Source organism: Poecilia reticulata, chromosome 11 (genome assembly GCF_904066995.2).
Source record: "Poecilia reticulata chromosome 11, P_reticulata-male-v2, whole genome shotgun sequence".
Taxonomy (NCBI): Eukaryota; Metazoa; Chordata; class Actinopteri; order Cyprinodontiformes; family Poeciliidae; genus Poecilia; species Poecilia reticulata.
Genome location: NC_088840.1, coordinates 25,788,433 through 25,815,034, shown reverse-complemented (window position 1 = coordinate 25,815,034; position 26,602 = coordinate 25,788,433). Strand labels below are relative to the sequence as shown.

The 26,602-nt window shown below is 39.5% G+C and overlaps 2 protein-coding genes across 5 annotated transcripts; both read left to right on the top strand.

The window, feature by feature from the left end:
- The first annotated feature begins 4 nt into the window (after positions 1-4).
- LOC103472878 (uncharacterized) lies at positions 5-11,223 on the top strand. Of its 4 annotated transcripts, none has more exons than XM_081612141.1 (10): positions 5-150; positions 1,464-1,612; positions 1,702-1,800; positions 2,488-2,643; positions 3,249-3,377; positions 4,130-4,250; positions 4,367-4,542; positions 4,726-6,130; positions 8,096-8,242; positions 8,675-11,223. In XM_081612141.1, exons 3-10 carry the CDS (start codon positions 1,732-1,734, stop codon positions 8,857-8,859), a joined length of 2,388 nt encoding a protein of 795 aa, XP_081468267.1. In that variant the 5' UTR covers positions 5-150; positions 1,464-1,612; positions 1,702-1,731; the 3' UTR covers positions 8,860-11,223. The 4 variants fall into 4 exon arrangements, with proteins under 4 accessions (XP_081468267.1, XP_081468265.1, XP_081468268.1 ...); XM_081612139.1 differs by lacking the exon at positions 5-150 and adding an exon at positions 830-937; XM_081612142.1 differs by lacking the exon at positions 5-150 and adding an exon at positions 830-937 and having other exon boundaries at positions 8,632-8,775.
- Positions 11,224-11,317: 94 nt separating this feature from the next.
- Positions 11,318-24,794, top strand: LOC103461499 (germ cell-specific gene 1-like protein). The gene is made up of 6 exons (XM_081612143.1): positions 11,318-18,527; positions 20,291-20,485; positions 21,230-21,289; positions 21,373-21,531; positions 21,720-21,831; positions 22,174-24,794. The coding sequence occupies exons 1-6, from the start codon at positions 18,332-18,334 to the stop codon at positions 22,760-22,762; spliced, it is 1,311 nt and encodes a 436-aa protein (XP_081468269.1). The 5' UTR covers positions 11,318-18,331; the 3' UTR covers positions 22,763-24,794.
- Positions 24,795-26,602: the final 1,808 nt, after the last annotated feature.

The window sequence follows — 26,602 nt, the reverse complement described above, 5'->3', positions numbered from 1 at the left end:
CTTATCCCGAGTACTTGATGTGGGAGGACCGTGGTCGTGAGTCATTTATTCAGCCCATTTCTAACGGGTTCATGAGTATGGCGAGACATGTTATCATATAATTATGAGAACGGATCTTAAATTGCCATAATTCAGTTCTTCATTGGCCAGGTGAGCAGATCAGCAATCCATTTGTGTTTAGTTCATATCTAACATAATTAAGAAGACTAAATCTGTCAGTTGCATGCTTTGCCTTTTCAAATAAATTCAAATCATCTCAGCTTTATTGCCATTCCTAAACACATAAACCATGTAGAAGAACCAGATTTGGTTTGTGTTCACTCAAGCTGCATTTAACATGTTCAAACTAACGTACAAATAACACTGTGTATTGGAAAGCAAATGACGCATCCATAACAGGGAACCTTGAAAATTAAACTTAAGCAATAAGACGAAAAACAAGCAAAAAATAAGCAAACAAAAAACAACGTGCAAATACATATAGCAAGTGAAAACCAGTGGACATTGGTTATATATATATATATATATATATATATATATATATATATATATATATATATATATATATATATATATATATATATATATATATATATATATATATATATATATATTTTTTTTTTTTTTATATATATATTTTTCCCCGGTTTAATTATATGTTACAATGGCCTGCCATAAAGAAGACCTCTTTACTTCACCTCGGCGTTAAACAAGCTGATATCAGTATTTAATGCTTATATTGTAGTCATGGAGTGAAAAAAGCCGGTTATCCAAATAATAAATTAATAAAAGAATAAATTAATAAATAAATAGTTGGTAGCAGTATGGGATGGTGGTGGGTGGCTAGGTTGGGGGCGTGGACAGACAGGTGCTGATATCAGCGGAAGCGGAAACCGTGGCTTCGTGTCGTCTGCTCGAAGATATCTGAATATCTCTGGTCAGTGTTTTCTAGAATACGTCTCGTTTTGTTTACAAAATATCCACACCATTTAGCGCTTCTTTAAACTATTAACAGTGCCTGTTTTTGACATAAAAGAAGTCATTTGATTCGCATTTTATTTTATACGTAACTAATTCCCGCAAACTTGACACCAAGGGTAGACCGTTAGCCATGTTGACGGTAGCGCCCCGTCTTGAGTCGCTCTCCGAGGTGCTGAAATATGATTCTTCAATTTTATTCTTGTCAGTGCAACTGCGTGTAGCTGCTTTAGCTTAGAGTTAACATCCTGCTTTATTATAACATGCCAGGGTTTTACTTGTTCTTTCTTACACCCATGCTAACTAGCTTGTAGCTTAGCAAAATAGTTGGCAAACCTACAGTAGGTGAGGATCTGTGTTTGTCGCAGAAGGGAACAAGCTAAGAGCTCCACCGGAGCCAGTTTATAGCATCACTGTCATAATTATCTGGTCTGTCCAAACGTTGGCGCAGCATCTTTTAATGTTGACTGGTTGCATCTCTGCAGCTGCTGGTATCTGGTTTCTGACTCCCTGATACAAAAACCAGTACAGTCAGGAGGCAGAGAGAACAGCAAGATGAAAGGTCACTGATCTACAACCTGCACGCAAGCAATTTAAGCTAACAGTTCAGCAAAAGAGGCAGCATTTACTCAAGGTATCTGTCGTTATCTATTCATATGTGTGATTAAATATGCATGGTATTGGATCTGTCCAGCATTGCTTGATGTGTTTTCTCTTGAACAGACTGGTGGTCGCATTCCCCACCTGGTCAACATGACGTCTTCAATGCTTCGAAGGCAGCTGAAGAACCTGGTCCAGAATTACTCTGAGGCTGAGGTCAAGGTAAAAGAAACACGTTTTCGGGTTGTTTTTATGTGAGTCAGCAGGTTGAATCAAACAGTTTCTAAATGTTTAGTGATTATGTTGGTCCTGACATGAAGGTGTGTACTGCATGCAAGTTTTTTGTGTGTCTTTTCTTTCTTCGAAAAGCAACTTCTGCTTTTTGACTTCTCTTGATCTGTTGTTGTCCATCGGTTTAATATATAATATTCTGTGTTAACAGAAGGACTTAATATTACATCTGCATGCAGAAACGTATCTATTCACAGTCTTACAAATTTGTATTCACTTCAGGTTCTTTATTATAATCTGTCACTTGGATTGAGGTAGAATCAAGATTCATATTCAAGCATTTCATAGACTTTTGATTGTTTAAATGGTGAACTAGCTAACTTGCTATTCAAAAACTAATTGAAATACAAAAGCAGAGCACAAAAGACCAGTTAGAGTGGAAATCTTGAAGATGAAGGACATGTAAAAAACACATTCAATTCAGATTTTCTACAGTAAAGGTCAGACTTTATAATGCTAAACCTTGAGGGGTTTTAAAGTTGCAATGTAAAATGATACACTGCAGTCAAATCTCTCACAGTGCTGAAGTCATTGTTTCTTTACTTTTCAGCTGCTGCAACAGTATTCCTCCCTTTGCTTTCCAGCACCCTTACACTTTTCCTTTTGCTTTTTCTGCAGGTTAGAGAAGCGACATCCAATGATCCATGGGGTCCTTCCAGCTCTCAGATGGCTGACATCTCTGATCTCACCTACAATGCGGTGGCTTGCAGCGAGATCATGACAATGCTCTGGAAACGCCTGAAAGACGACAGGAACTGGAGACATATCCACAAGGTGAAGAAGATGATGAGAAACAGCACATTAAAACACATTTTATTTGTTTTATTGACAGCATTTTTTGTTCTTGGAGAAGTAATTGTTTAGCATTGAGATCTGTTTTTTACAGGACAGCTTTAATCTTTTAATATCTGAAATGTGGAATCCAGCACATTATCAATTGATTTTTTTTCTTTTCAACATCGGTAAAACAGCTCTAACTCCAGAAGCATTTTGTAAATTAATACCAATAAATGACGACGTAACGTTTAAAATTTTTGCAAACACTACTCTTCAGTTGGATCACTTAATATCGGGCCTTCCTTTCATTGGAAAGAGTTGCTGTGACAACATGTTTTTAATTGTTTTGTTTGAAACACCAACTTTCTACTATTTGCACTTTTTATTTTATTCATCTAAATAATTCCATAAGCCTTAGTAGTGTAGTACTAAAGGACTGTTATGTGCTTTGAAGTCCTAATCAACACCATATATATTTAATTAAGCTTTGGATATATTCATAATTGTGACATCTGTTTGGCTAAAATGTCATCACTGTTCCAGCTCATCTGCAACTTTACTTGGTAAAGTAATGAGTTAATTGAGTTGTATTTTCTTCCCAGTCTCTGACTCTGTTGGAGTACCTCCTGAAGACTGGTGATGATCGTGTGATGCTGAAAATGAAAGAAAACATCTACATTGTCAAAGCTCTCACAGAATATCGTTTTGTGGAAAAGGATGGGAAAGATCAGGTGAAGCTTGTTTTCATCTCAGGCATTTAGCATTCTGCCCAGCCAGTACGGGGTTTATTGAACTGCATTAAGAGTATCCATTATTGGTACTAAAATATTCATTGCCTTTTACCTTCAGAACCTTCAGGCCTGGTGTTAAACAATATTGGATTGACTCAGTAAAAGCTTTTAGAAGAAACATTCACGGTTTTGATTGCTTTGGCAGATTTTAAATATAGATTATTAAAGATAAATATTATTTTGGAAAATGTTTATATGTTTTTCTTTACATTTTCTTCCATATTTGCAGTACTAAACAAACCTGAGTCGATTTGAGAGTATGATGGTATGTTAACCTCTGGTGAAATTATTCATGGTGCCATGGTATGGACACCAAGATAATCAAAGTAAAAAATTATTGTAATTGGTGCTATGATAACATGGCACTTTATTATTACATTTAGAATTATAATGTGTACATCCTGATTGCTGCTTGCCAACTGTAAACCATGTCACCTTAAATTGATAGGTGGTACCCCTCTAGTTTAAATAACAACAACCATCTGTTTTTAGGCCAAGGTTCAGTGCTGTTACTTCATCACCCTGGAACTTTCACCTGCATGAACCACAAAAGAAGCAGGAAATGAAATACTTGCAGTTCTGCCTGCTTACCTGTTTAAAACATTGCTAGACCTTGATATCTCTAACTGGCCCATGCCTAGTCTGTAAATTGTCAAATCATCTAAGAAATAATATCATTAAATTTGTCACAGGGAGTGAATGTAAGAGAGAAGGCCAAAGTTGTTCTTGTTCTTATGGAGGATGATGAAAAACTGAAAGAAGAAAGAGAGTTTGCTATGAAGACCAGAGAAAAGACATCCAAAGGTTCTGCTGGTAAGACATTCGGACTTGAAGTATGACCGCTGAACACTTTCTGGTTCCCTTGTTTCCTTTACTTGTGTCGGCATCTTATGCATATTTTGATCATTTATTTTCTCTCTTCCTACTAGCATCATCCACAGACAATGTCAAGGATCCTAACTACAAACCAGTCTTTGTTGCTGGAGCTTCAGGACTTCCATGCTTAGACAACATTCCATCTGTGGCCGACTTGACTGCTTCTTTTGCTGCCCGCAAAGAAGAGCGACTTCGACAAGAAGCAGAGAAGAAGGAGACTGAGAGACGAGTGAGTGAGACAAAACAAGATTATGCACTCAGATGTAGCCAGGGAAATTTTGTACATTTTAAATATGATTACTTGAGCATAAGAAATTAAGCAAGTTGATTCCTCAACAAAACAAAATGGTACAGAACTTTCTGATCAACAGTCTAACTTTATTTTGATGGGTACTCTGTCTTTCTATTCTAGGCCAAGATGAGCGAAGATGAGCTTAAATGGGAGGATGCAGGAAAAGCTGAAAATGCAGCTAGTGAAGCATGGGGCGGAGAGAAAGAGGAGGAGGAGAAGAAGGAGGAAGTGAAATCAGATCCATGGGGAGCTCCCAAAGAACCTAGTACAGATCCTTGGGGTGCTCCAGCCAAAAGTGAAGATCCATTTGTGGCAGACAAAACTGATGAGGATCCATTCACTGCACCTAAAGACAAAGAAGATCCATTCACTGCCCCCAAAGATAAACCAGATCCCTTCAGTTCTTCCAATGGGGATCCATTCAATGCTCCAAAGGAAGATCCATTCAATGCTCCAAAGGAAGATCCATTCAGTGCTCCAAAGGAAGATCCGTTCAGTGCTCCAAAGGAAGATCCATTCAGTGCTCCAAAGGAAGATCCATTCAGTGCTCCAAAGGAAGATCCATTCAGTGCTCCAAAGGAAGATCCGTTCAGTGCTCCAGAGGAAGATCCGTTCAATGCTCCAAAAGACGATCCATTCAGTGCTCCAAAGGAAGATCCGTTCAATGCTCCAAAGGAAGATCCGTTCAGTGCTCCAAAAGACGATCCATTCAGTACTGCAAAAGATGATCCATTTAATGCTCCAAAGGATGATCCGTTTAATGCTCCAAAGGACGATCCATTCAATGCTCCACAGGTCGATCCATTTAACGCACCCAAGGATGATCCTTTTAGTGCACCAAAAGACGATCAGCTTAAAGCCCCCAATGGTGACCCATTTAGTACTCCAGAAAATGATCCATTTAATGCTCCAAAAGATGATCAATTTAGTGCAGTAAAAGAAACCCCAAAAGATGATCCATTTAATTCCCCGAAAGATGATCCGTTTGAAGCTTCAAAAGACGATACATTTACAACACCAAAAGACGATCCTTTTGGTGTCCCAGCAAATGACCCTTTCACTGCTCCAGTATCAACACCCCCTAAAGAGGAGCCGATAGTAGAAGCAACAATATCTAAGGCTGATTCGTTCACTGGTCCCACAACGCCACCTAAAGCATCATTTTCATCACCAACCAAACCTGTTCAAAACGATCCTTTTGGTGGACCAACAACGGACGATCCGTTTTCTACAACATCAAAAGACCACCCATTTACAGTGCCATGTAGTCCACCAACCGAGGCAGCTTCGGATCCCTTCAGTGCCGCTGCAGCAGGTTCACCCCAAGAAACTGCAGATACCTGGGGAGCTCCAACCAGTTCTCCGCCTGCCAAAGGCTCTGATGCTTGGGGGGCACCGAGTGTTCCAAAGGAAACCAAGAGTGCCGATCCCTGGGGGGACGACCCAAGTGTCTCTTCACCACTTGATGACGCTGACCCATTTGGAGATGCAACCAAGCCAGACGATGACACATGGGGAGCCCCTGGTAAGAAACATTTAAATCTGTTCTTGGAACCTGATTTAGAGGTTTAAATTTCCAGTTTGATCAGCAGCTGGATAAATCTTAGAATTGACATAAACGTCTTGAACATTCCAGCATTTAATTGTTCTATTTTTAGTTTTGTTGGACGTGAGCTTTCCTCTTAGATATATCCAATCTTCACTGGAGGCTTATGGAAGAATAATGCTGTGGTGTGAACATTGTCTACAAAGAATATAACTTCAGTTTTTATGTTGTTGTCGGTGCAAACATTTGAAATGCCCACAGACTCTAGACTCTTGACCCAAGTCCAGCCCCTGACGGCTGCTACCCTGAAAGTTTTAGACGCTTCTCTTCTCCCATACTCCTGAATGAAATGAACAGCTTGTTTTCCAGCACTGACCTGAACCATTAAATGCTGATGAGACTATCGATGAGAATATTTGATTGAAGTGTTTTTAAGCATGGATACATCAAAAAGTTGCAGGATAGTAGATCTCAATGACTGGAATTAGGAGCCCCTGTCCTAGTGGGATATAGTAGTGCATATCTGTGTTCTTCACAGATATGCACTACTATCCGCTTTTGAGTGGACAGTAGTGCAGACTGGGAGAATTGAATTACGAATCTGTCATCCGTTGTCAAGCAGGCAGTGCTTTCCCACTTTCAGTCTTTGGGAACCACAACGGACTTCACAATCTTTCTGTTGATGTATTGGTTTTCTCTGGGTGCCTCTGCCTCCTCCCTCCTTCTAAACACATCCATGCCCCTCTCTGCTTTGTGTCCCTGTGTTCCCAACAAGAGAACAGGTGGTGTGTCCTTCACAGATATTGTAGGAAGTGATGGATGCACACTCATCAGACTGAACTAAACATGCAACTATTTGAATTAGAGAGGAAATTGAAGCATTCACAGCCTACTCTGTTTTTTGAATTAGTCTGTTGTCAGATATTTCTTCTTCTTTTTTCAAGGTTTTACTCATAGTCACAGTATTTTATGAACAAGAAGATGTGTGTGTGTGTCTAAAGCTGTGTGTGTTTTAGCTCAATTCACAAGCACTGTGGGCAGTTTTTGCTTTCACAATCAATGGATAAATTTTATAAAACTACTATCTGGGGTAATTGACCACTTGGGGTGCCAGCCACATTTGTGCTACGTATTATGAAGTTCCCCTAGCTCTCAGATGAAGCCTTTCACATATGACTCCATTGGGAGCATGGGTGAAAGGGTGTAGTCATCTGTACAGCCTGCAGATAACAGACTGTAGTGTTATCTTTCACTACAGCTGCCTCATTTATGAAAACCCACAGGTTATCCTTAACTGCAACTAAAACACACACAGTTACAAGATACTGTAAGTTTATGTTTTGCCATTGAGGGATTTTAGGCTTTTTACTGTCAGAAGGTTCAGACAGCATCCTGTCTGTGTTGGATCTTTGTTTCATTCATTGACTTGAGACTCTCATGTTCACTTATTGTTGAGGTTTTTTCTTTACCTTTTGTTGAACAACCTTAGCATCAAATGCTTGTCTTACAAACTTTATTTAGTCTCAATTGTGTCATTTGGAGGTTAAGTAGTCTTAATATAATGTTTTTTTCTGTTACTTTCAAATCAAACTCTTGTATACAAGTGTGTCACTGCAAAATTCCTACAATTGGTTTTTGTTCTCAGACTTATTTTCTTTCAATTACATATTTACAGTAAAATATCACAAATACTGTAACAAATTTGACAAATCACAATAAAATGTTACTTTGTAAGAGAATATGTTTTTCAGTATAGAACCTTGACTCAATGAAATCCCACAAAATACGGAACAATCTTTATAGAAGGGAAACTAGTGTACCGTTATCACTTATTTTGGGTTAATATATCCTAATGAATATTTTGTCCTTCAAGGTTGGACTCAGCTTGGGTTTTGCTGTTGCTGTTTTTTAAACATGTACTTCTGTTTTTTTTTTCCCATTCAGCTTCAGCTCCAGTCTCATCAGATGATGCATGGGGAACCCCAGCTCTGCCCTCAGACGTGTCCCCCTCCGGCGACCCATTTGGAGACGGAGCAACCAAAAGCAACGATCCCTGGGGTGCACCAAGTAATGCTAGTGGTGATGGTGCAGGTAAAATATGGCTGTTTTTTATGCGTGTTTCTGTCATCCATCATTTAATGAAGCATACTGTGATTGTGTCTGATGTGCTTTGCTCTGATCATGTCACTGTACCTCTGAGTAATCTAATGAAATGCCTAATTTTTTTTCTGCTGCCTAGTGCAACGTGGCAAATTGTGATTTTGTAATCTAAAATTTGTGGCTGTTTGTGTGTAAAACCATTTTTCTGTCATTGTGTGATTGTCATCTCAAAAGTTAAGCTTCTACACGTGAAGCCTTTTCCCCTTCAACACTTTTTCCTCACATCATCTGTACTTTAGCCGTCATCCAGCTAACAATCTTAACCAATTAACCTTCTCTTCCGCTTTGCTCTCTCTTCCTCTCTGACCTGGCCCCTAAAGAAAACACCTTTTAGAGTAGCATTGGACCTTTATTTGATTTCAGGAAAGCGAACATCAAAAGAAGAGGAGATCCGTAGAAAGACTGCTTCATTTTTGGGCTCCACGGGGGCATCACTGGTTGACGTGGACGATCTGTTTGCCCCGAACCCCAAAACCAAACAACAGCCCCTCATCCACACGCTCGCTGCCCGAACACAAGCCATCGGTAAGGTCAGAAAAAAAGCATAACTCTGGGTCACAAATACCCTTAAGGACACAACCTGTGTGGGGTATTACTTGCAGATCACTTGATTATTAAGGAGGCATGATTCATTTTCCTGGGAACCAAATCATTGCTGTTTCCATGGTGATTTTCAGAAGCACCTCAGAAGGAAGTGTTAATAGAAAGAAGCTAAGATTGACCAACAGTTGTTAATGGGTTTCTATGGAAACGCTTATTGTGATCATTTTGCACCAACCCATCCCTCCTCTGTGGTCTTGCTGTCACATATAGATGTGTGTAACACCTGTTAGCGTTAATGATCTGCTGTAAAGTTGCCCTCTGTAGATAGTAGTGTGTAGTAACCTGCCGACATGTTCTCATTCCTCTCTCTGCTCTACTTTGGTGTCTCTTTTCTGGAATGCTTCAAACTGCATACCCCACCCCTCCTCCTTCCCCTGCCTCCTCTTATTGCTCACACTCATTTCCCAGGCACATCCAAAGGCATGACATCTGGTCCTTTAGCCAGATCAGGGGCATTCACTGAAACTTTAGCCCCAAACTATAACCCCTTTGGTCCCAGCCTAGCACCTGGTGTAACTCTTTCTGCTTTTGGAGCTGCCGGTCCCTCTGGTGAAACTCTCCAGTTTAGGGAACCGTTACACGCTCTGGGAACGCCTCATTCCTCTGTGCATGTTCTTCAAGCAGCTCAGGACGCTCCAAAGTATGGAATGCCTCCACCTGCGACACAAATGGGGTTGGGAATGTTGGAGTCGGAATATAATGTGGGGAATATTTTGGGAACAGGAGACGCTGCACTTAGCTTTTTTGGAGCAAACTCAGCAGGTGTAAATCCATTTCTAAGTGTTTCTCCACAGACAGGAAGTGAGAACATCGCAGGCAGTGAACCAAATGAGATGATCATAATCGATACCAATTCATTCTTGCTTTAACAGATTCTTTAATTGAGTCATACCAAATTGTTATTAAAAATCAATAAACAACAATAATCATTACGGAGCTTTTCAGTTTTATGACCATGACGTGGTTATTAAGGCACGTTTCCACTTCTATGTCTGTTGACACAATGAACAGAATATGCTTATGAAATAGTAAATTATTCTTAAAACCTTCCCTTTTGTATTTCATCCATTCCTTTAACTGTCCAAATGAAAAACATGTCAGCTGATGATGTGTGAAAATTATTATATTAAAATAAATCGCCAGGATAAACCATTAAGTTTATCTGGGAAAGGAAACATTCAAGTGTCTTTGGGGAAACACTAGAGTAACTGTGTATCTGTGTGGTTCTTTTGTTACATATGTTTGTTTTCTTCAAGTGTGCATGTGTTCAAAGGAGATTTGTGTGTGTGGTGTGTGTGCACACTGTGCAGGTGTGCAGTATATAGTTCTATATATATTGTGCTGATGTAAATAGTGGAAGTAATTACTGCTGAACCTTGAATTATACTGTATATCAAAGTGTTACAATCAAGATGAACTATTTATGGATATATTTATTGATTTATTTATTGCTTCGTAAATTATTGATGCAGCCGCAGCCTCCAACAAAAGAAGATCAGGTGAACTTATATGACCGTTTACTGGTTTAAAATTCAGCTCGGTAACTGTTGGTGTGTTCATTTTATCCTCTCTGATAGGATTCATCGTGCAGTGGAACATGTCTGCGTTGTCTGTCCCAACAAATTGATTTCTGTTACATGCATGCACTCTGAGCACATCCTGTTATCGTGTATATGTGAGTGTGTGTGTGTGTGTGTGTGTGTGTGTGTAAGAGTGAGTTCGACCTTTACAGTTTTGGTGTGTGAGTGAAACAAGATTCAGTATTTTAGAAAACACCTGCTGTAAGAGTAAATAAAGGGATTCAGTTGATGTCGTTCTGATTCCAGCAACATGGAGCTGAACAGCAGCAGCTGAAGGGACAGAAAGTTCCAACCTATACTGAGCCATGCAGCTTCTCACAGGTTGCTTCATTTAAACTGTTTGCATTCTTTAATCAACTCGGGGGATGCGGGGCTACCTGTTCATGTTCTGCTTGATGTGGATGAAATTAAATATTTTGATTGAATGAAATCTGATTTTGTGCTCACTTGGAATCTAAGTGTTTCAGGTTTTGCTCATCCTAAATGATTAAACAGAAGGTTTCTCTTTAAAGCCTCACACTGCAGATGAAACATCTGTGTAAAGATAGATAGAAGGTCAGCCTCTGTCTGTTCAGACTGTGAGGATTTAGACAGGTAGTCTGTGTGATTTTCAGATTTTATTTTGGATGAGATACATTTATTTTGCTCTGTATTTACCTTTAAAACTGTGTTGTAGACTGTGACAGTGTACAGTACGTTTGAGAAATAAAATGGATTATGTTGCCTCTATATAGTGTGCGCTGTCAAAATTTGTGTTTCAAAACAGTGCAAAGTCATTTTTCATCTCTGGTAATCAAATTCAGAAAATTACAAACATTTTTGTCTTGTTTTACTATTTAAGCAAAAGAGAGCCAAAATATCTAGTTAAGGAAAAGGTTGGGTCACCCTGCCCACTGTTGGTAACCCTTTGGCTTAAAGGGCTCCATGAAGATGCTTCTTGTGACCTTCTACCAGAGAGTTGGAGCTTATTCTAAAAGACAAAATCAAATAAAAAGTAGAAACATGTAAAAAACAAAAAAAAAAGCCTTCAGGATTAACAGGATCTGTTTGATTCATGTGGACCCAATAAAGGCTTTTGCACTGATCAATCCATCCATCCATCCATCCATCCATCCATCCATCCATCCATCCATCCATCCATCCATCCATCCATCCATCCATCCATCCATCCATCCATCCATCCATCCATCCATCCATCCATCCATCCATCCATCCATCCATCCATCCATCCATTTTCTTTACACCCTTGTCCCTTAGTGGGGTCGGGAGGCACTGATCAATATAAAGGCTTAATTTTTACCCCTTGTTTTATAGTGCATAATTTTTTTAGGAGGTGCATTTTCATATCCTATCATAAAAAGAGAACATCTCCATTCAATGAAAAATAATTATAGATCTAAATCTATAATTATTAGCTCAATTTTATATTTACATTGACATCTAATATTGTCAGTATCAGAAATCACCGCAAGAGGGCGATAATGAGCCATTACGACACCATCACGTTTTCATGTTTTCAGCACATGATTCGTCTGCATATTCACATTTTGAAGTAAGACCAATTTTGTTTATAATATCTAAAATTGTATTTTTAAGTAAGTGAATATTTGTTTTAATTAATTGTGATTTAAGGTCTTTTTCAAAACTGGCATTGTGGTGTATATTACCGTTTATGTTTTGATCTTTAAGGTCAACCAGTAAAAAATATTAATTTATTACTGTATCTAAATGCAAGATTTTAATAAAAATCACTGTTTATAGAAACCTGTCCATTCACGTGCATGTCCTCAATATGCCAGAGGTGTAAGATAATAAAGAGGCCATTACAGAATTGTTTTTTGAGTAATTCAGGATATCCAGCTGAGCCGGATCTCAGTTGTTACATTCACGTATAAAGAAGCTTAGAGTCTAAAAGCACAGAGATGTCTATTTTTATTCTGATGTGTCACATCAGGATAAAATGGGTCGGTCAAGTCGATGTGTTACCTATTTTTACTCAAGCAACTTAAATAACATAATCCGTAGGAAAAGCTCCTTTTTTTAGTAACCCAGATCCATAATAATTATTATTATGGAAACATAATGAGTATTTTCCATCCTGATGACAAACCATTTAATTAATTAAGCATCTGTAAGATTAAACTGAAAATCTGTTATAAGGTGTTAACAGTCAAATCTGTGTGATAAACCTTCATTGTTGTCAATTTTGTCATTTAAAATTTATCATCTTGGGATGGCCTATTACAACTTGAATCTGAAATCCCATTGGCTTAGATGGCTCTTTGGCAAATAATAGTGAAGATAAAATAACTGTAACTTTACCAACTTGTGGAGTTTAAGCTGTGCTACATCAAAATGTTTTTTTTTCACTAGATTTCATGATTAATGTTTAGGTGTGACTGGTTTTCTGTACTGACTCTGTGGGTCAGAATTATTTCAATTTTCATGCATTTCTGCTACAACAAAACCACAACCTTTAGGTTTATGTGAATGAAATTTTGAATTCCTTGTTTCTATCATAAGATCTCAGAAACAGCTTCCACTGATTCTTGAGAATAGGGACAAAATGGGTTTTAATTTTCCCCAATTTTTTTTAATTATTTCTCAACCTTATGTATGCAAATATGAGAAATAATGTTTTGGATATGTAAAGATGCTAAGGTGCAGGCTCCCAGTTGCAACATTTTTTTTAAAAATTACATTTTTAATCAACCTGACCCAGAACTTTGTCATCACCATCTGACAAAATAAATATAAAATAAAATTTTAATGACCCTATTAGTGATGTTTACTCATTTTACAGACAAATGCTTCTCAAGAAACAAAAAAATATATATTTAAAACAAAAAACAACAAAAAGTCCATCTGACGGAGTTGACACTGCATGATGGAGTTGACACAGAACTGAAGGTTGTGACAAACTAGTGAGTAAAAAGAAAACTTGATACATGTGAAGTAATGCAAGTTATGTGAAATAGATCAAAATTAATTAATTGCACATTTAAGTGAGATTTGTCAACAATTTCACTGAAAGAGTCAGAAAAACTCTGATGGAGTTGACATCTGACAGAGTTGACAAAAAGCCAAACTACCTCAATTTATATGATGTTATTCTGAAGGAGTGCCATATTGTAGCTCATCAGGTCCATAAAATCTTTACATTATACAAAAATTAAGCTTTTATTTCACAAAATTTCATCAAAGTTTTGTAAATTGTCAGTTATGGAGTTGACACATCATGGTTGTGACAAACCATGATGTGTCATGGTTTTTTATTTTTAGGAATAAAAAGAAGAAAAAACTAAAGACTAACATAAGCTAACCAGAGCTAACTAGCCCTCTTAGCAAAGGAAGACAAAGGAAGTGGTCATGGGGTCCTCAGACGTTCTGGTGCCCCCCAATAATGCCTGAATTTTTTACATTCTTTTCATGTCTGACCGTGTTGACAAAAACTAGGGACAAATTTCAATGTAGTTGGACAATATATAAAAATGATTTTTAATTCAATTTATTGATACTTTTATAATTATTTATCTGACTATTATATTTAATTGTCATAATATATAATTTTAGTATTTCTTTAATTGTTTTAAACTATTATAATGTATTGAGTTCAGCTCCAGGACAAGGGATTTTACAGGCGTCATCCACCGACTACAATGTTTACAATACTAAAATATTCTGCAAACACAAGGAAAATATACATTGTTGTGCTCACATGACCCAGGTTATTTAGTCAGATATTTGAAAAAGTTATATTTTGTGTATATTTCATTCAAATTCTGTGCTTTATCAACAGGACCTGTTTTGTCCCTATTCTCAAGAATCACTGCTTCAATTTAAGGTGCATTTTGGAAACGCTTTCATCTGTAAATTAAGAAAATTCAGCACTGTCTGAGTTGGATAAATGACATAAAGCTAGATGTGTGTAATGTTTCATACCTTAAACATGAGAATTCTTGGACAGTTTGTGGTTTAGCAGGAGCATGGCTGCCCCATACATTGAGGCTATTAGTCCTTGAGGTAGCTGTTCATGGATCCTCTACCCATTTGCTGTCTGAATACTGTAAATATCACACAAAAGCTTTTTAACATAAGAGAATACAAAATGTGTTTTAATTTCCCTGCAAAATAGGTCATTGTCTAATTTTGGTTCTTTGACCTTAACTTTCAAATTATTTTTGATACCTTCTGAAAATTTGACTTCATTTGGCTTCATTTTGTTGACAGAGGAAACTTTGTCTTGTGGTTTTAACTTTTTTTATTGTTTGAATTCAAAATCTTCCCTTATTTTGCTGATGAATTGCCCAAAGACTCGGGTCTTTCTTCATTGAAATAAATGCGCAAAGTGTATTATAACCTAACTACGTGAAAAAAAGTCCAATAATACCGTGACAATCAGATCCCTGACTAGTGTGTGTAAACATCTGGCCACAACTGTGCAGCTGCACTGAATTGTGTTGAAGGGTCAAAGCTTAAGAAGCAGCACGGACCATCAGAGTTTATCACTAACGCCCTCATCCAGCTCCCAGCTGTTCCATACCACGCCGTTAAATGAGTCTTATTGGGTCAGGTTGGATGAGAGAGACAAGAAATGAAGTCAACAAGAGAAAGGAAAAAGCTGTGATGATGGAGGGATGGATGCAGTACGAAGAGCGAAGGGGTGGGAAAGTAACAGATGGACTTGGGCGGATTAGAGCGAATCTGGGTGGGTTTCTACTGGAAACCAGGAGCTATGCAGGAATCAAGAGAAAAATTCAGGAAACCTGAATCTATTATTCAAGAAGGTTGAGGCAAACACAAAGTGAACGTTGTCTAGCCTACAGGCATTGGTAAGTGACACTTCATTCCTAATTTGTTGCGATGATTTTTTTGCGGTGTGAGATTTTTTTGTTGATCAAAAAAGTTGAGCTCTTCCAGCTGCGGCTGGATTTTCTAATCCCACCCCTAAGGGAAAAGATTTCAGCTCATTCTGATGAGATGCTTACAGAAGAGATCAACCAACACATTATTGCATGTTATTTTATGTGAACATTGGTGTTAGTTATTCAAAAATGCATCGCAAAGTCACATCAAATGTGTGAAAAAGCCCCAAAGAAAACCTGAATGATGAGCTAGCAAACTGTTGGGCTTCTGGAAAAAATGTTTTGCTCATATCAACTTGGAACAATCGATTGTTTAATTTAAAACAAATGAAATTACCAGGTGTCTTGTTGCACATGTAGATTTTCAGTTGCCAAGATTGTTAATTAAAACAATTAGCAGAACCTCCGTAAGTAAAAGTATAAATTAGATTTTTTTGAACAAGAGAGTGGTTAGAGAGTGGAGTTCACTTATTGCCTAAATTAAACAATTTAATTGTTTAATTGATAATTGTTTGCATGTCCTCTACAGAGTCTATTGTTTTGCTCAATATATCTCAGAAACATATTCGTTCAGATTACAGTTTCTGTGCAACAGAAATGAATTCCTCTGCACCAACTTCTGAAAAGTTATGTTGGTTTAATGTGAAACAATCTTACGGTTGATAGAAGCTACACAATAATTACCGTAGTTGGGTTGAGGAATGAATCTTACTGGCTTGCGATTCTAATTCATTGTAAAAACAGGAAAAATAAATTATGTTGGCATCCAAAATTTGTTATCTTTTTATTTTGGATTTAGACACTTTGGTTTAAAATCATTCCTCTTGATAGCTGTTTGCATGTCCTCTACAAAGTTTAATGTTATTATTTTTGTTGACTGATTTAGGCTCATTTAGGATTATTAACAAAAGTACATAAATGTATTTTCAGTTTGCTTAAAGGAGCAAGGTTGTCTTGAAGAAGTCTTGACTAATAAGTTATGGTTTCTGATGTCCATATTAACTTTTTTTTTAATTGATTACTTTAGCAACGTGATATATGGTCCACTTCAGATGAGCAGAGTTAGGAATCGGGGAATAAAAACCAAAGTGTGAGACCAAACAGAACCTTAACAAAACCCCCCACAGTGTCAGACACAGGACCTGAGAGATGCATCATCCAGTGATCAGAGCTGTTCAAATTTTTTATTGATTATCTTTAACCATTGACCAACAGATCACATTTTACTTTCTTCTTACTGTTTCTATTCTATTAAAAAAAGTTAACTTCATGGTAACAACATAAATCTTCTTTGAAATATTTTCTTGTGAGGTAAGAAAACCAGATAAAGGTTCGGATTCGATGCATAAATCGTGGGATTTTCAGTTGGATTCAAAGTTCGAATAAAATCTGAAATGAAGAAAATACAATAAGTGCATCTCTAAAGTTTAGACATTTTTGTAGATTGAGCAAGAGAAATTTTTGATAAGCTGCTTTGTTGAGATAACACTGCTTCATCTTTTGAGTTGAGGAACTGTTACTGTAATTCACAATTCATAAGATTGTTCAAACTAAATGATCTAAATGTAGTCTTTTCTTCTAGGTGGTCAGCTGAAAATAGACTTATGAAGTGGTCGAAGTCCAGAGAAAAACTTTTAAAGGCCTTTGGAAATATTGGACAGCTATTGATCAAGGATACTTTAGAGAAGAAAAAGATGAATGATCACTTTTCACTTGCAAAGACTGGAGCAATGAGTTGTTTCTCTAGGAGTCATCATGTGAAGGCTGAAGATGCTACAATAAGGAGCAAAGCTTTGTTTATCTCACCAAAATCTGTTTTCACAAAACTACATTTTCAATCTAGTCTTTCCACCGTAGACAGATGGATAAATAGTTCAACAGCACAACAGCTCCTAAGGTACCGATGAGCCAACATGAACTTCGCTTCACTTAGAGCTTTGCAGATAAGAGGTGAAATATCTTCAAGAACCAAAGATTAATCCCAGTTGACTTCGGGTTAATCTGCCATGGCTACAATGACGTTACAGACTTATAATCTTTCAGGATATGCTTCAAGTTTTCTTGATGATTTTGGCCAGATGTCAACCTTCTTCTTCTCTTGTTCTCATGATAGGTGCAGCATGAGAGTCACCGGGCATTAATCTCCTCCACCTTACCCAAGATTAAAACAGATTTACCGGGCCCAGAGGCAGGCCTGAGATCCTGGACTAATCACTCCTTCTTTAACCCAATCCCTCTCGGAGAGGTGAGGGAACAGGTTGAGAAGAGGGATGTACCATGAGGCTGGACCTGATTAGATGTAAAATCCGGATTCTAAGATTTAAATCTGCCTTGGAGCGGGAAGAAGAACTCATCAGGAAGACGGATATGTGAGGAGCCTCGAGGCAACATGAAACACAGCTAGACAGGCGGCTGGTGCTGTAATACTCTCAAGAAACAAAGATCTTAAATTTAAATCTGATAACCTGCTTTGTTCGCCTGCTAAATCCCAGGTTTCTGTAACAGACACTACAGCTGGGATCCTCCAGCTTCGATAAGGATGCAACAGCTGGAGCTCCTCATGCAACCTCCAGTCGGCACATCTGCCGCAACTTGATTAAAACCCAACACTTTCTTTCCCTCTCTGTCCTCTGACCTCTCATCAGATATCTTTCCTCAGACCCCACCCTCCTTCCAACTCTTCACCACTGCTCATCTTCCTCACTGACCTTTGTTTCTCTTCTGAAACATCCTTAATCTCCTTATTTTATCCTCTTCTGCCCTCCATGAGTCACTCTCAAACTTCCAATCAACCTTCCATGCTTCTTACGTTTCACAAATAGTCCTAATCTCGTTCTTGAGGATGCTTCAGCCTGCTGACCTTCATCCCAATAGGTCACCAAAATCGGTTGCCATTTTAGGGACATCGAGGTAAAACCGACCCGCCGCCTGCCACGTTTCTCCTCTGGCTTCAGTCCGGTTGAGCAGTAACAATGCTGGAGAAAATGTCCAGACGTAACCGGACCCTGCTGTCCCTGGGTCTCACCTCTCTGGCCCTGACGATGTCCGTGTCAGCCTTCTGCAGTTCCTACTGGTGTGTCGGGACACACAAAGTGGTGAAGCCGGTCTGCCTGTCACCGGTCAAGATGAAGAACTGTGGGAAGAACAACAGCCAGCCGTACACAACAGGTGAGGCTGCGAGGGCCGGGGATGATCACAAGAACAGCTGCAAGTAATCCTTCAAAGATTTTCTTTGACATCTAAAAATGTTTTATTTTGAGTTGAGGGTCAATTTTCAGAGGCAGCTTTCTAACTCTGATCTTTGAATATTTCCACTATAAAAAAAACCCTCCAAAATTTCAAACACCTAACCAGCGAACCAGCAAAGTTTCAACACAAAACTCACCCTTTAACTACGATGATCACACCAGTTTTCTCATGGACTCATTCACTGTCGGCATTTTGAGAATCATAGTTCATGGAAACTTTGTGACAAGAAACCAAAATAGAAGAAAACAATCATTGGAAAAACAGAAAATTACAGAAACATTCAACTTGCATATCTGGGAAATAAACACATGGACATCATTTCATTAAAACAGGAAAGGGTAAAAATTTTAAGGTTAAGTATCATTAAAGCACTCCAAAACCTCTAAACACTGAATAGATTTTATAAAAGTTTTATTATTAATGATATTTAATTAATGTATCATGTTCTCAAATACCAAGTCAAATATTTTTGAAATTCTGTTAATTTGTGCACAGCTTCTACCCTCAAAGTCTAATGTGTTTTAGAATATTTTTACTAATTAATATACAGTGAATCTCAAACGTTTTTCCATCCTTGTTAAATTGACAGGTTCTTGTGACCTAATCTAGAAATCATGATTAATACTTTTGTAATTATTCATAAACTCACCCATCTTGACATAAACTTCAACTATACCTGATGAAATGTAACACCTGATCATGATTGGGCCGCCGCCATGTTTTATCTTAGGTATGATATTTCTTTGTTGATGCTCAGATTGTTTTCTCCCTCCAGGTTTTAGGTAATCTTACCCTCAATTGGATGTTTTATTGTTAGAAAGAGTTTTTTGTTCAGAAACAGAATACAGAATGGTGTCACTCAGTTTTGAAAATGAAGGAAATCCCTATTGGAACTTTATTTCTGAATAATTAGACTCATCCTAATTGATGACCGGCTGAAACCCAGGTTCAAATTGTGAAAATGGATCAAAAGATGCTTCCAAGAAATAATTATCTTAGGGATGTGCACACATATACAACCAGTTTGCAGTATTTCCCTCTTATTTGTTGGTTGTTGATTTGTGCATGGAAAATATTAAAAGGTAAGCAATGTTTGAAATTATTTTTCATGGTTTAATCAATTTCTTACAAGAACTTAGCTTAACTGGTGCACAGATTTGCACCTTTCTCAGCCATTTGGCTCAAAATATTTGGATATTCTGTGCATAATTAAGACCCATCTTTAACACGTTAACTAATGTAAACATGTAGCATTCTGTGACAAATATCACACAGGCTCTGTGGTATCTCTTAGCTGTGCACAACACATTACATGCAGCAGCATAATGTGAAACTGCAGGGTGTTCTCTGTGGAAAAATAATCCCCAAGCCAGTCATTTAATAACCAGGTTAAATTGGTAACCTGAGAGCTCAGTGGTGAAGCTTTGAATGTAGACATTTTCATACATAATTCACATAATCCCGTGTATGCTCTAATCTCAGTACGTTCCAAAGTAATAAAAAAACACCACAGCTGACTTAAAGAACAGTGTTTGAGAGCTTTACATGATGTCATTCAGATGAATCATCACTTCATACAATTTTCTCAAACTCCTGTAGTTACTGTACAAGAATACTTAACCAAAAGCTGCATTTCTAGATCATTTAGGTTATGTAATCTGGATTTGTTCCATCTCAAACAGAGGCTCCCACCCCGGACCCCAAGAACCCCGTGTCCAACGTGACGCTGTCTCCCCAGCAGAAGGAGGAACTGGCCCTGTTAAGGAAAAGGCAGTTGGCCAATGCTGTGCAGTATCTGTGGGAAACGGGCGAGGACAAGTACATGCTGAGATATTTTCACACGGGTTTCTGGCTTTCCTGTGAAAAACACAACGAAGGTTGGTGAGGCAGACAGCCAAGAGGCTGGGAACAGGTTTAGATGACTACTTAATGTCTAAACTCATCTGTATTTAAACTGAAAAAGAAAAGCAGTAATAACCATTTCCCAGAGCATTTTTTTCATAATTTAATTTCTGAAATCTTGTGGGAATTTGTTCTAAGAATCTGGGTTCTTAGAACAGTTTCTAAGAACCAACTGAATAATTTCTTTTCAATACATCTTTGTATGTTATTTATGGGAGTGCAAACACTTAACTGATCAAAAGAAACATGTTTTCGAAGGATGCATATTATAATGACAGATTTAGATATTTTAAAAAGTAAAGTTTGTTTATCATAAACATGAAAATAAAGTTGATGACAAACTTGGAACCTTTATACTTTTCTTTGTCTTTCTTTAAGTTTCATTTATATAAACCGAAATGAATGCAGCCATGTAGTCTGAATGAAGACAAAGGTGCCTGATGTGCAGAAACAACTGTGTGGTTAGTGCAACTAATACCTGCACCATAAACCCTGTACAGACCTGCAGAACCCAAGTAGAAATCACTCAACTTAGACCAGAATAAAATATTACAGGTTTCCAGGATTTGTGTGTAAAACTGACAGAAGGTGAAGTGATTGCACTGCATGTGGTCTGTCTATTTTAAAACTGTTTACACTACCTAAATCTGTTCATTTCGAAATTAAATTAGTTTTTGGAATCAGATGACTTAAGGTTGTATTTAACATCTTGTTTTTAGGAGATGATCAGGAAGAAAAGTGCCGCAGCTTCATTGAACTCACCCCAGGAGAGACACAAGGTTGGTGCAAAAACATTTGTTGGCTATATCAAATTTTATAGAAAATGAACAATAAACACATTATTTCTTGTTGACCCTTGCAGGTGTGCTGTGGCTGTCTGTGATCAGTGAGTTCATGTACATCGGTCTTCTGGCGATGGGTTTCCTCCTGATGTGTGTCGAAGCGATGTGCCTCTGTGCCAAGAAGGAGATGAGCTCCCTGAAGATCAACGCCTTCGCTGCAATGTGCACCGTCCTTTCAGGTCAGTGATGAAAAAGATTGGAAACATTTTTGGATTGTATTTTTCTGGTCAGTTGTGGTTCAGTATACACACTGGAAACCAAAAGATTGAAATAAGTTCAAAAGTTAATCTCTGTTTTTATACACTGTTAGGTCATTTTTTCTTTCCCCATCTCTTTTTTAAAGTGACTCCTTTTCCATGTTTGTCAGGTATGATGGGGATGGTAGCCCATATGATGTACACCACAGTGTTTCAGATGACAGTGAGCATCGGACCAAAAGACTGGAGGCCACAGTCTTGGGACTATGGATGGTCTTTTGCGTGAGTTAGTGTTTGTGATCTCCTTGTTTTGAATATTGTCCAAGGCCTTTAGAAGAACTACTCTGACTCTCACTGGTTTTTGAGATCCATAAAAAAAACATCCTGTGTCCCTTTCTGTAAAATGAAGGCAGTAACCAATCTCATCAGTATTATATTGTATTTTTTCAGTGTCCTATCTCCTAAGAACATTTCAACCAACTTTGAATAAATTCCCAAGGAGACCCTTAAAGTCCAGGTCTATCTCTAGGCATTGCTGTTTTTATAACACTGTATCACGTTGTATTGGGAAATTAAATAAAAGCAATGCTCAGTGTTGATTTCTTGACTCTTTTCATGCCTCAGGTTAGCATGGCTTTCCTTCAGCTGTTGCATGGCAGCCGCTGTGGCAACACTCAACTCGTACACCAAGACCATCATTGAGATGAAGCACAGAGCCAGGTTGAGGCTGGAGGAAGCCCGAGCTGCTACCATCGCCCCGTCCTATGAGGAGGTTGTTCGAGCCGGAGGTGGAGGGCTTTACTCAGTCAGCCAGCTGATTCATCTCGGCCAGCAGGGGGCCCTCATGGATCCACTGTGGCCAAGAGGAGTGGGACCGGCGGTTGGACCTTTGGCATGCGGTGCTGGTGGGGCCCTGCTGGTTGGAGGTGGAGTCGGGGGCATCGGCATGGGAACGGGAGGAGTTGTAGCTGGAGGAAGCACAGCTATAGGAGGAGCAGGTGTTGGAGGAAGTGGAGTTGGGATGGGAAAGGGAAGCACTGGTGGGACAATGGGGGCAATGGGAGGAGGTGGAATGGGAACAGGAAGAATGGTGGACGCTCACGGGGTCGTAGTTGTGGAGGGATGCGCCACAGAAGGATGTGAGGAGTGTGAGCGAGAGATGGATGAGATAGATTACACTCTACAGGAGGAAAGAGAGGACTCCGTCTGCTAGGACTTACAGGGCTAAGGACTGGAAAACAACACAAGACTTGAAGAATCACCTCTATTAGGTTTTTTGTACATAAACTGTCTTCGAGTTTTTAGATGTTAGCTGTGTCAGTTTCATTATCACTAGACTAAGATTTCCAAACTTCAATGGCTTGACTAACGGGGTTCTTTTATCATGTTTTATCATGCCTCTGAAGTTTGCAGTTTGGATTTATTCATATTGCAGTCACATAATAAATATCTCTCAAGTCTTCTTCTTGAAGAGCTGGTGAGTATTGTCACAGTAAACCTACAGCAAAGATAAGATATCTTCAGAGTGGTATTAAAGAATGACGAAAAGACAAAAGTCACTTGGGGCGAACTATCGGTGACATCAACACAAGCTCAGCTCTGAAGTGAAACTCATCTATTACTTAGAGGCATGGTGAAATGGAAATGCCCTCTTTCTGGTTTGAGTCAATAAATTATCTGGCTTTATACCATAATTTATTTAACTATAGCCTCCAAACACCAAAGATTTCATATATTTTAAGAGAACAATTCCCTATCTGTAATGCTTTAGATTTAGACTAACCTTACTCATACTCATATAAGGACATTTGCTGGTAATTAATCTAAGACTGATAAATCCAAGAGATTTTTTGAATACATGTGACAAGTTGGTCATAGTGGACTTTTCACAGCAGCTTCTTTAAGTTTACGCATCGTTATCAAACTGAACCAGGTTATTTGTGTAAAACTAGCCTTACACTGACTTTTTATGTGAATGAATGTGTTTTATCAGTGATTCAGATCATCAGAATTCAAAATTACAACTTCTCAGGGCAATTGATTTTAGTCATGTACTTTTTAGCCACAACTGTTCAGAGATGACAGCAGTTGCAAATATACACATGTAGTTATGACAGAGTGACAACAAGAGACGTTTTGAATTTACCGTGGCATGGATGCCCTGCTGCCTCCTGTTGCAACAAGTGCAGATATTAAAAATAAAAAGACAAAAACTGATGAAAGTTAGAAACATTAATTTTTCTGATTGAATTTGCATTAGAGTTCTGCAAAAAATGTGGGTAAAACGGTATTATTTCTTTTATTTGGAGGGGTGGGGGTTGGGTTGGAGCCTGGGAGTATAGTGACTCAGTTGAGGCGCTTTGGACATCTGGTCAGGCTGACCCCTGGGTGCCCCCCTCTCAGGGCATTTTAGGGCAGAGTCAGATAGAGGGACTCTATAAAAGCTTGGGAAAAGCTTTGTGTCCCACAGAATAAGACAAAGAGTTTCACTGGGGAAATAATATCCTATTTTTTCTCCTAGACCTGAGACCCTGACGATCCAATCTCAAATAAGCTGACGACACAGGATGCTTGTTTTGGTCAAATATTCTCAATCAACACAGATTTTTCTGCTCCCACAACAAAAGACACAAACTGCTAAGAGGTGTCAAAAACTTTCTGGGAAAATTATAGAGTGTGATTGCTGCTGTATGGTTTGGTTTCTGCTTCTGAGAACGTGAAAAGGTCTGTCTAGGAATACTGAAAAAAGTGAGATGTCTGTGGCAGAGAGGTCTGGATTTTGAGACAGATGTTTATAGATGTTGGACAGAAGATTATGTCAGTAATCTCTACCAGTGATGGAAATAAGACAGAAAGAGAGAGAGAGGGATTGACTTAATTCAGGCAGTGAGGCGGAGATAAACTCAACTCTAAGGTTATCGAATGGCACTGTATGAGGACAGTAATTAAAAATGTAATTTAAGAAGTTAGATAATGCAGCAGTTATGCAACCTCAACCATATGGGCAGTAATCGGCTCCTGTAGCATTAATTAGCAGCAGAATAATGTTGACTACGGCATTTTGCTTTTGTAATAAATATTTATGATTTTTCATAAACTGAAACACAAGTCAATTCCTCTGACTGAATAAAATTTTAAGTCAGGAGATTTTGGAACAATCTTCTAACAATGACAATAAACACAATACACTTTTTTCAAATATGTCTTTGCATTTTATTTGACATTAAAGCAAACAAATTCTAAAAGCTCATTTTATCAGAATTTTATTGTTTCCATTTATTGAATATATTACAAAGGAAAATGCAGGACCAACGCTAATTTTCATATTCACCACATAAACAGCAAACATATAAATTGTGCCCCGGGGTTAAGATAAAAATGGTAAAACACTAATTAAGCTAAAGTCCATCCATCCATCCATTTTCTTCCGCTTATCCGGGGTCGGGTCGCGGGAACAGCAGCTTCAGAAGGGAGGCCCAGACTTCCCTCTCCCCAGCCACTTCTTCCAGCTCCTCCAGAGGAATCCCAAGGTGTTCCCAGGCCAGCCGAGAGACATAGTCCCCACAGCGTGTCCTGGGTCTTCCCCGAGGTCTTCTCCCGGTGGGACGTGCCCGGAACACCTCACCAGGGAGGCGTCCAGGAGGCATCCTGACCAGATGCCCGAGCCTCAACTGGCTCCTCTTGACGTGGAGGAGCAGCGGCTCTACTGAGTCCCTCCCGGATGACCGAGCTTCTCACCCTATCTCTAAGGGAGAGCCCAGCCACCCTGCGGAGGAAACCCATTTCGGCCGCTTGTACCCGTGATCTCGTTCTTTCGGTCATGACCCAAAGCTCATGACCATAGATGAGGGTGGGAACGTAGATCGACCGGTAAATCGAGAGCTTCGCTTTTTGGCTCAGCTCTCTCTTCACCACGGCGGACCGGTACAGCGCCCGCTTCACGGCAGACGCTGCCCCAATCCGCCTGTCGATCTCCCGCTCCCTTCTTCCCTCATTCGTGAACAAGATCCCCAGATACTTAAACTCCTCCACTTGAGGCAGGATGACCCCCCTGACCCGGAGAAGGCACTCTACCCTTTTCCGGCTCAAGACCATGGCCTCGGATTTGGAAGCACTGAGCCTCATCCCGGCCGCTTCACTCTCGGCTGCGAACCGCTCCAGTGAGAGCTGCAGATCACGTTCCGATGAAGCCAACAGGACCACATCATCCGCAAAAAGCAGAGATGCGATCCTAAGGCCACCAAAATGGATCCCCTCAACACCTCGGCTGCGCCTAGAAATTCTGTCCATAAAAGTAATGAACAGAATCGGTGACAAAGGGCAGCCTTGGCGGAGTCCAACTCTCACCGGAAACGAGCCTGACTTACTGCCGGCAATGCGGACCAGACTCTGACACCAGTCATACAGGGACCTGACAGCCCGTATCAAAGGGCCCGGTACCCCATACTCCCGGAGAACCCCCCACAGGGCCCCCCGAGGGACACGGTCGAACGCCTTCTCCAAGTCCACAAAACACATGTAGACTGGTTGGGCAAACTCCCATGCACCCTCCAGGACCCTGCTGAGGGTGTAGAGCTGGTCCAGTGTTCCACGACCAGGACAAAAACCACACTGCTCTTCCTGAATCCGAGGTTCGACTATCCGACGGACCCTCCTCTCCAGGACCCCTGAATAGACCTTACCAGGGAGGCTTAAGAGTGTGACCCCCCTGTAATTGGAGCACACCCTCCGGTCCCCCTTTTTAAACAGGGGGACCACCACCCCAGTCTGCCAATCCAGGGGAACTGCCCCCGATGTCCATGCAATATTGCAGAGTCGCGTGAGCCAACACAACCCTGCAACATCCAGAACCTTAAGGAACTTCGGGCGGATCTCATCCTCCCCCGGGGCCCTGCCACCGAGGAGCTTTTTGACCACCTCGGCGACCTCGTCCCCAGAGATTGGAGAGCCCAACCCAGAGTCCCCAGGCTCAGCTTCCTCAACAGAAGGCATGTTGGTGGGATTGAGGAGGTCTTCAAAGTATTCTGCCCACCGGCCCACAACGTCCCGAGTT

What these genes read in the sequence shown, in the direction of transcription:
- LOC103472878 (XM_081612141.1), top strand. Translation starts at nt 1,732, where the DNA reads ATGACGTCTTCAATGCTTCGAAGGCAGCTGAAGAACCTGGTCCAGAAT. An exon ending in ACTCTGAGGCTGAGGTCAAG is followed by an intron (nt 1,801 to 2,487) that starts GTAAAAGAAACA and finishes CTTTTTCTGCAG; the next exon opens with GTTAGAGAAGCGACATCCAA. An exon ending in GACATCCAAAGGTTCTGCTG is followed by an intron (nt 4,251 to 4,366) that starts GTAAGACATTCG and finishes TCTTCCTACTAG; the next exon opens with CATCATCCACAGACAATGTC.
- LOC103461499 (XM_081612143.1), top strand. Translation starts at nt 18,332, where the DNA reads ATGCTGGAGAAAATGTCCAGACGTAACCGGACCCTGCTGTCCCTGGGT. An exon ending in CAGCCAGCCGTACACAACAG is followed by an intron (nt 18,528 to 20,290) that starts GTGAGGCTGCGA and finishes CATCTCAAACAG; the next exon opens with AGGCTCCCACCCCGGACCCC. An exon ending in CTGTGAAAAACACAACGAAG is followed by an intron (nt 20,486 to 21,229) that starts GTTGGTGAGGCA and finishes TCTTGTTTTTAG; the next exon opens with GAGATGATCAGGAAGAAAAG.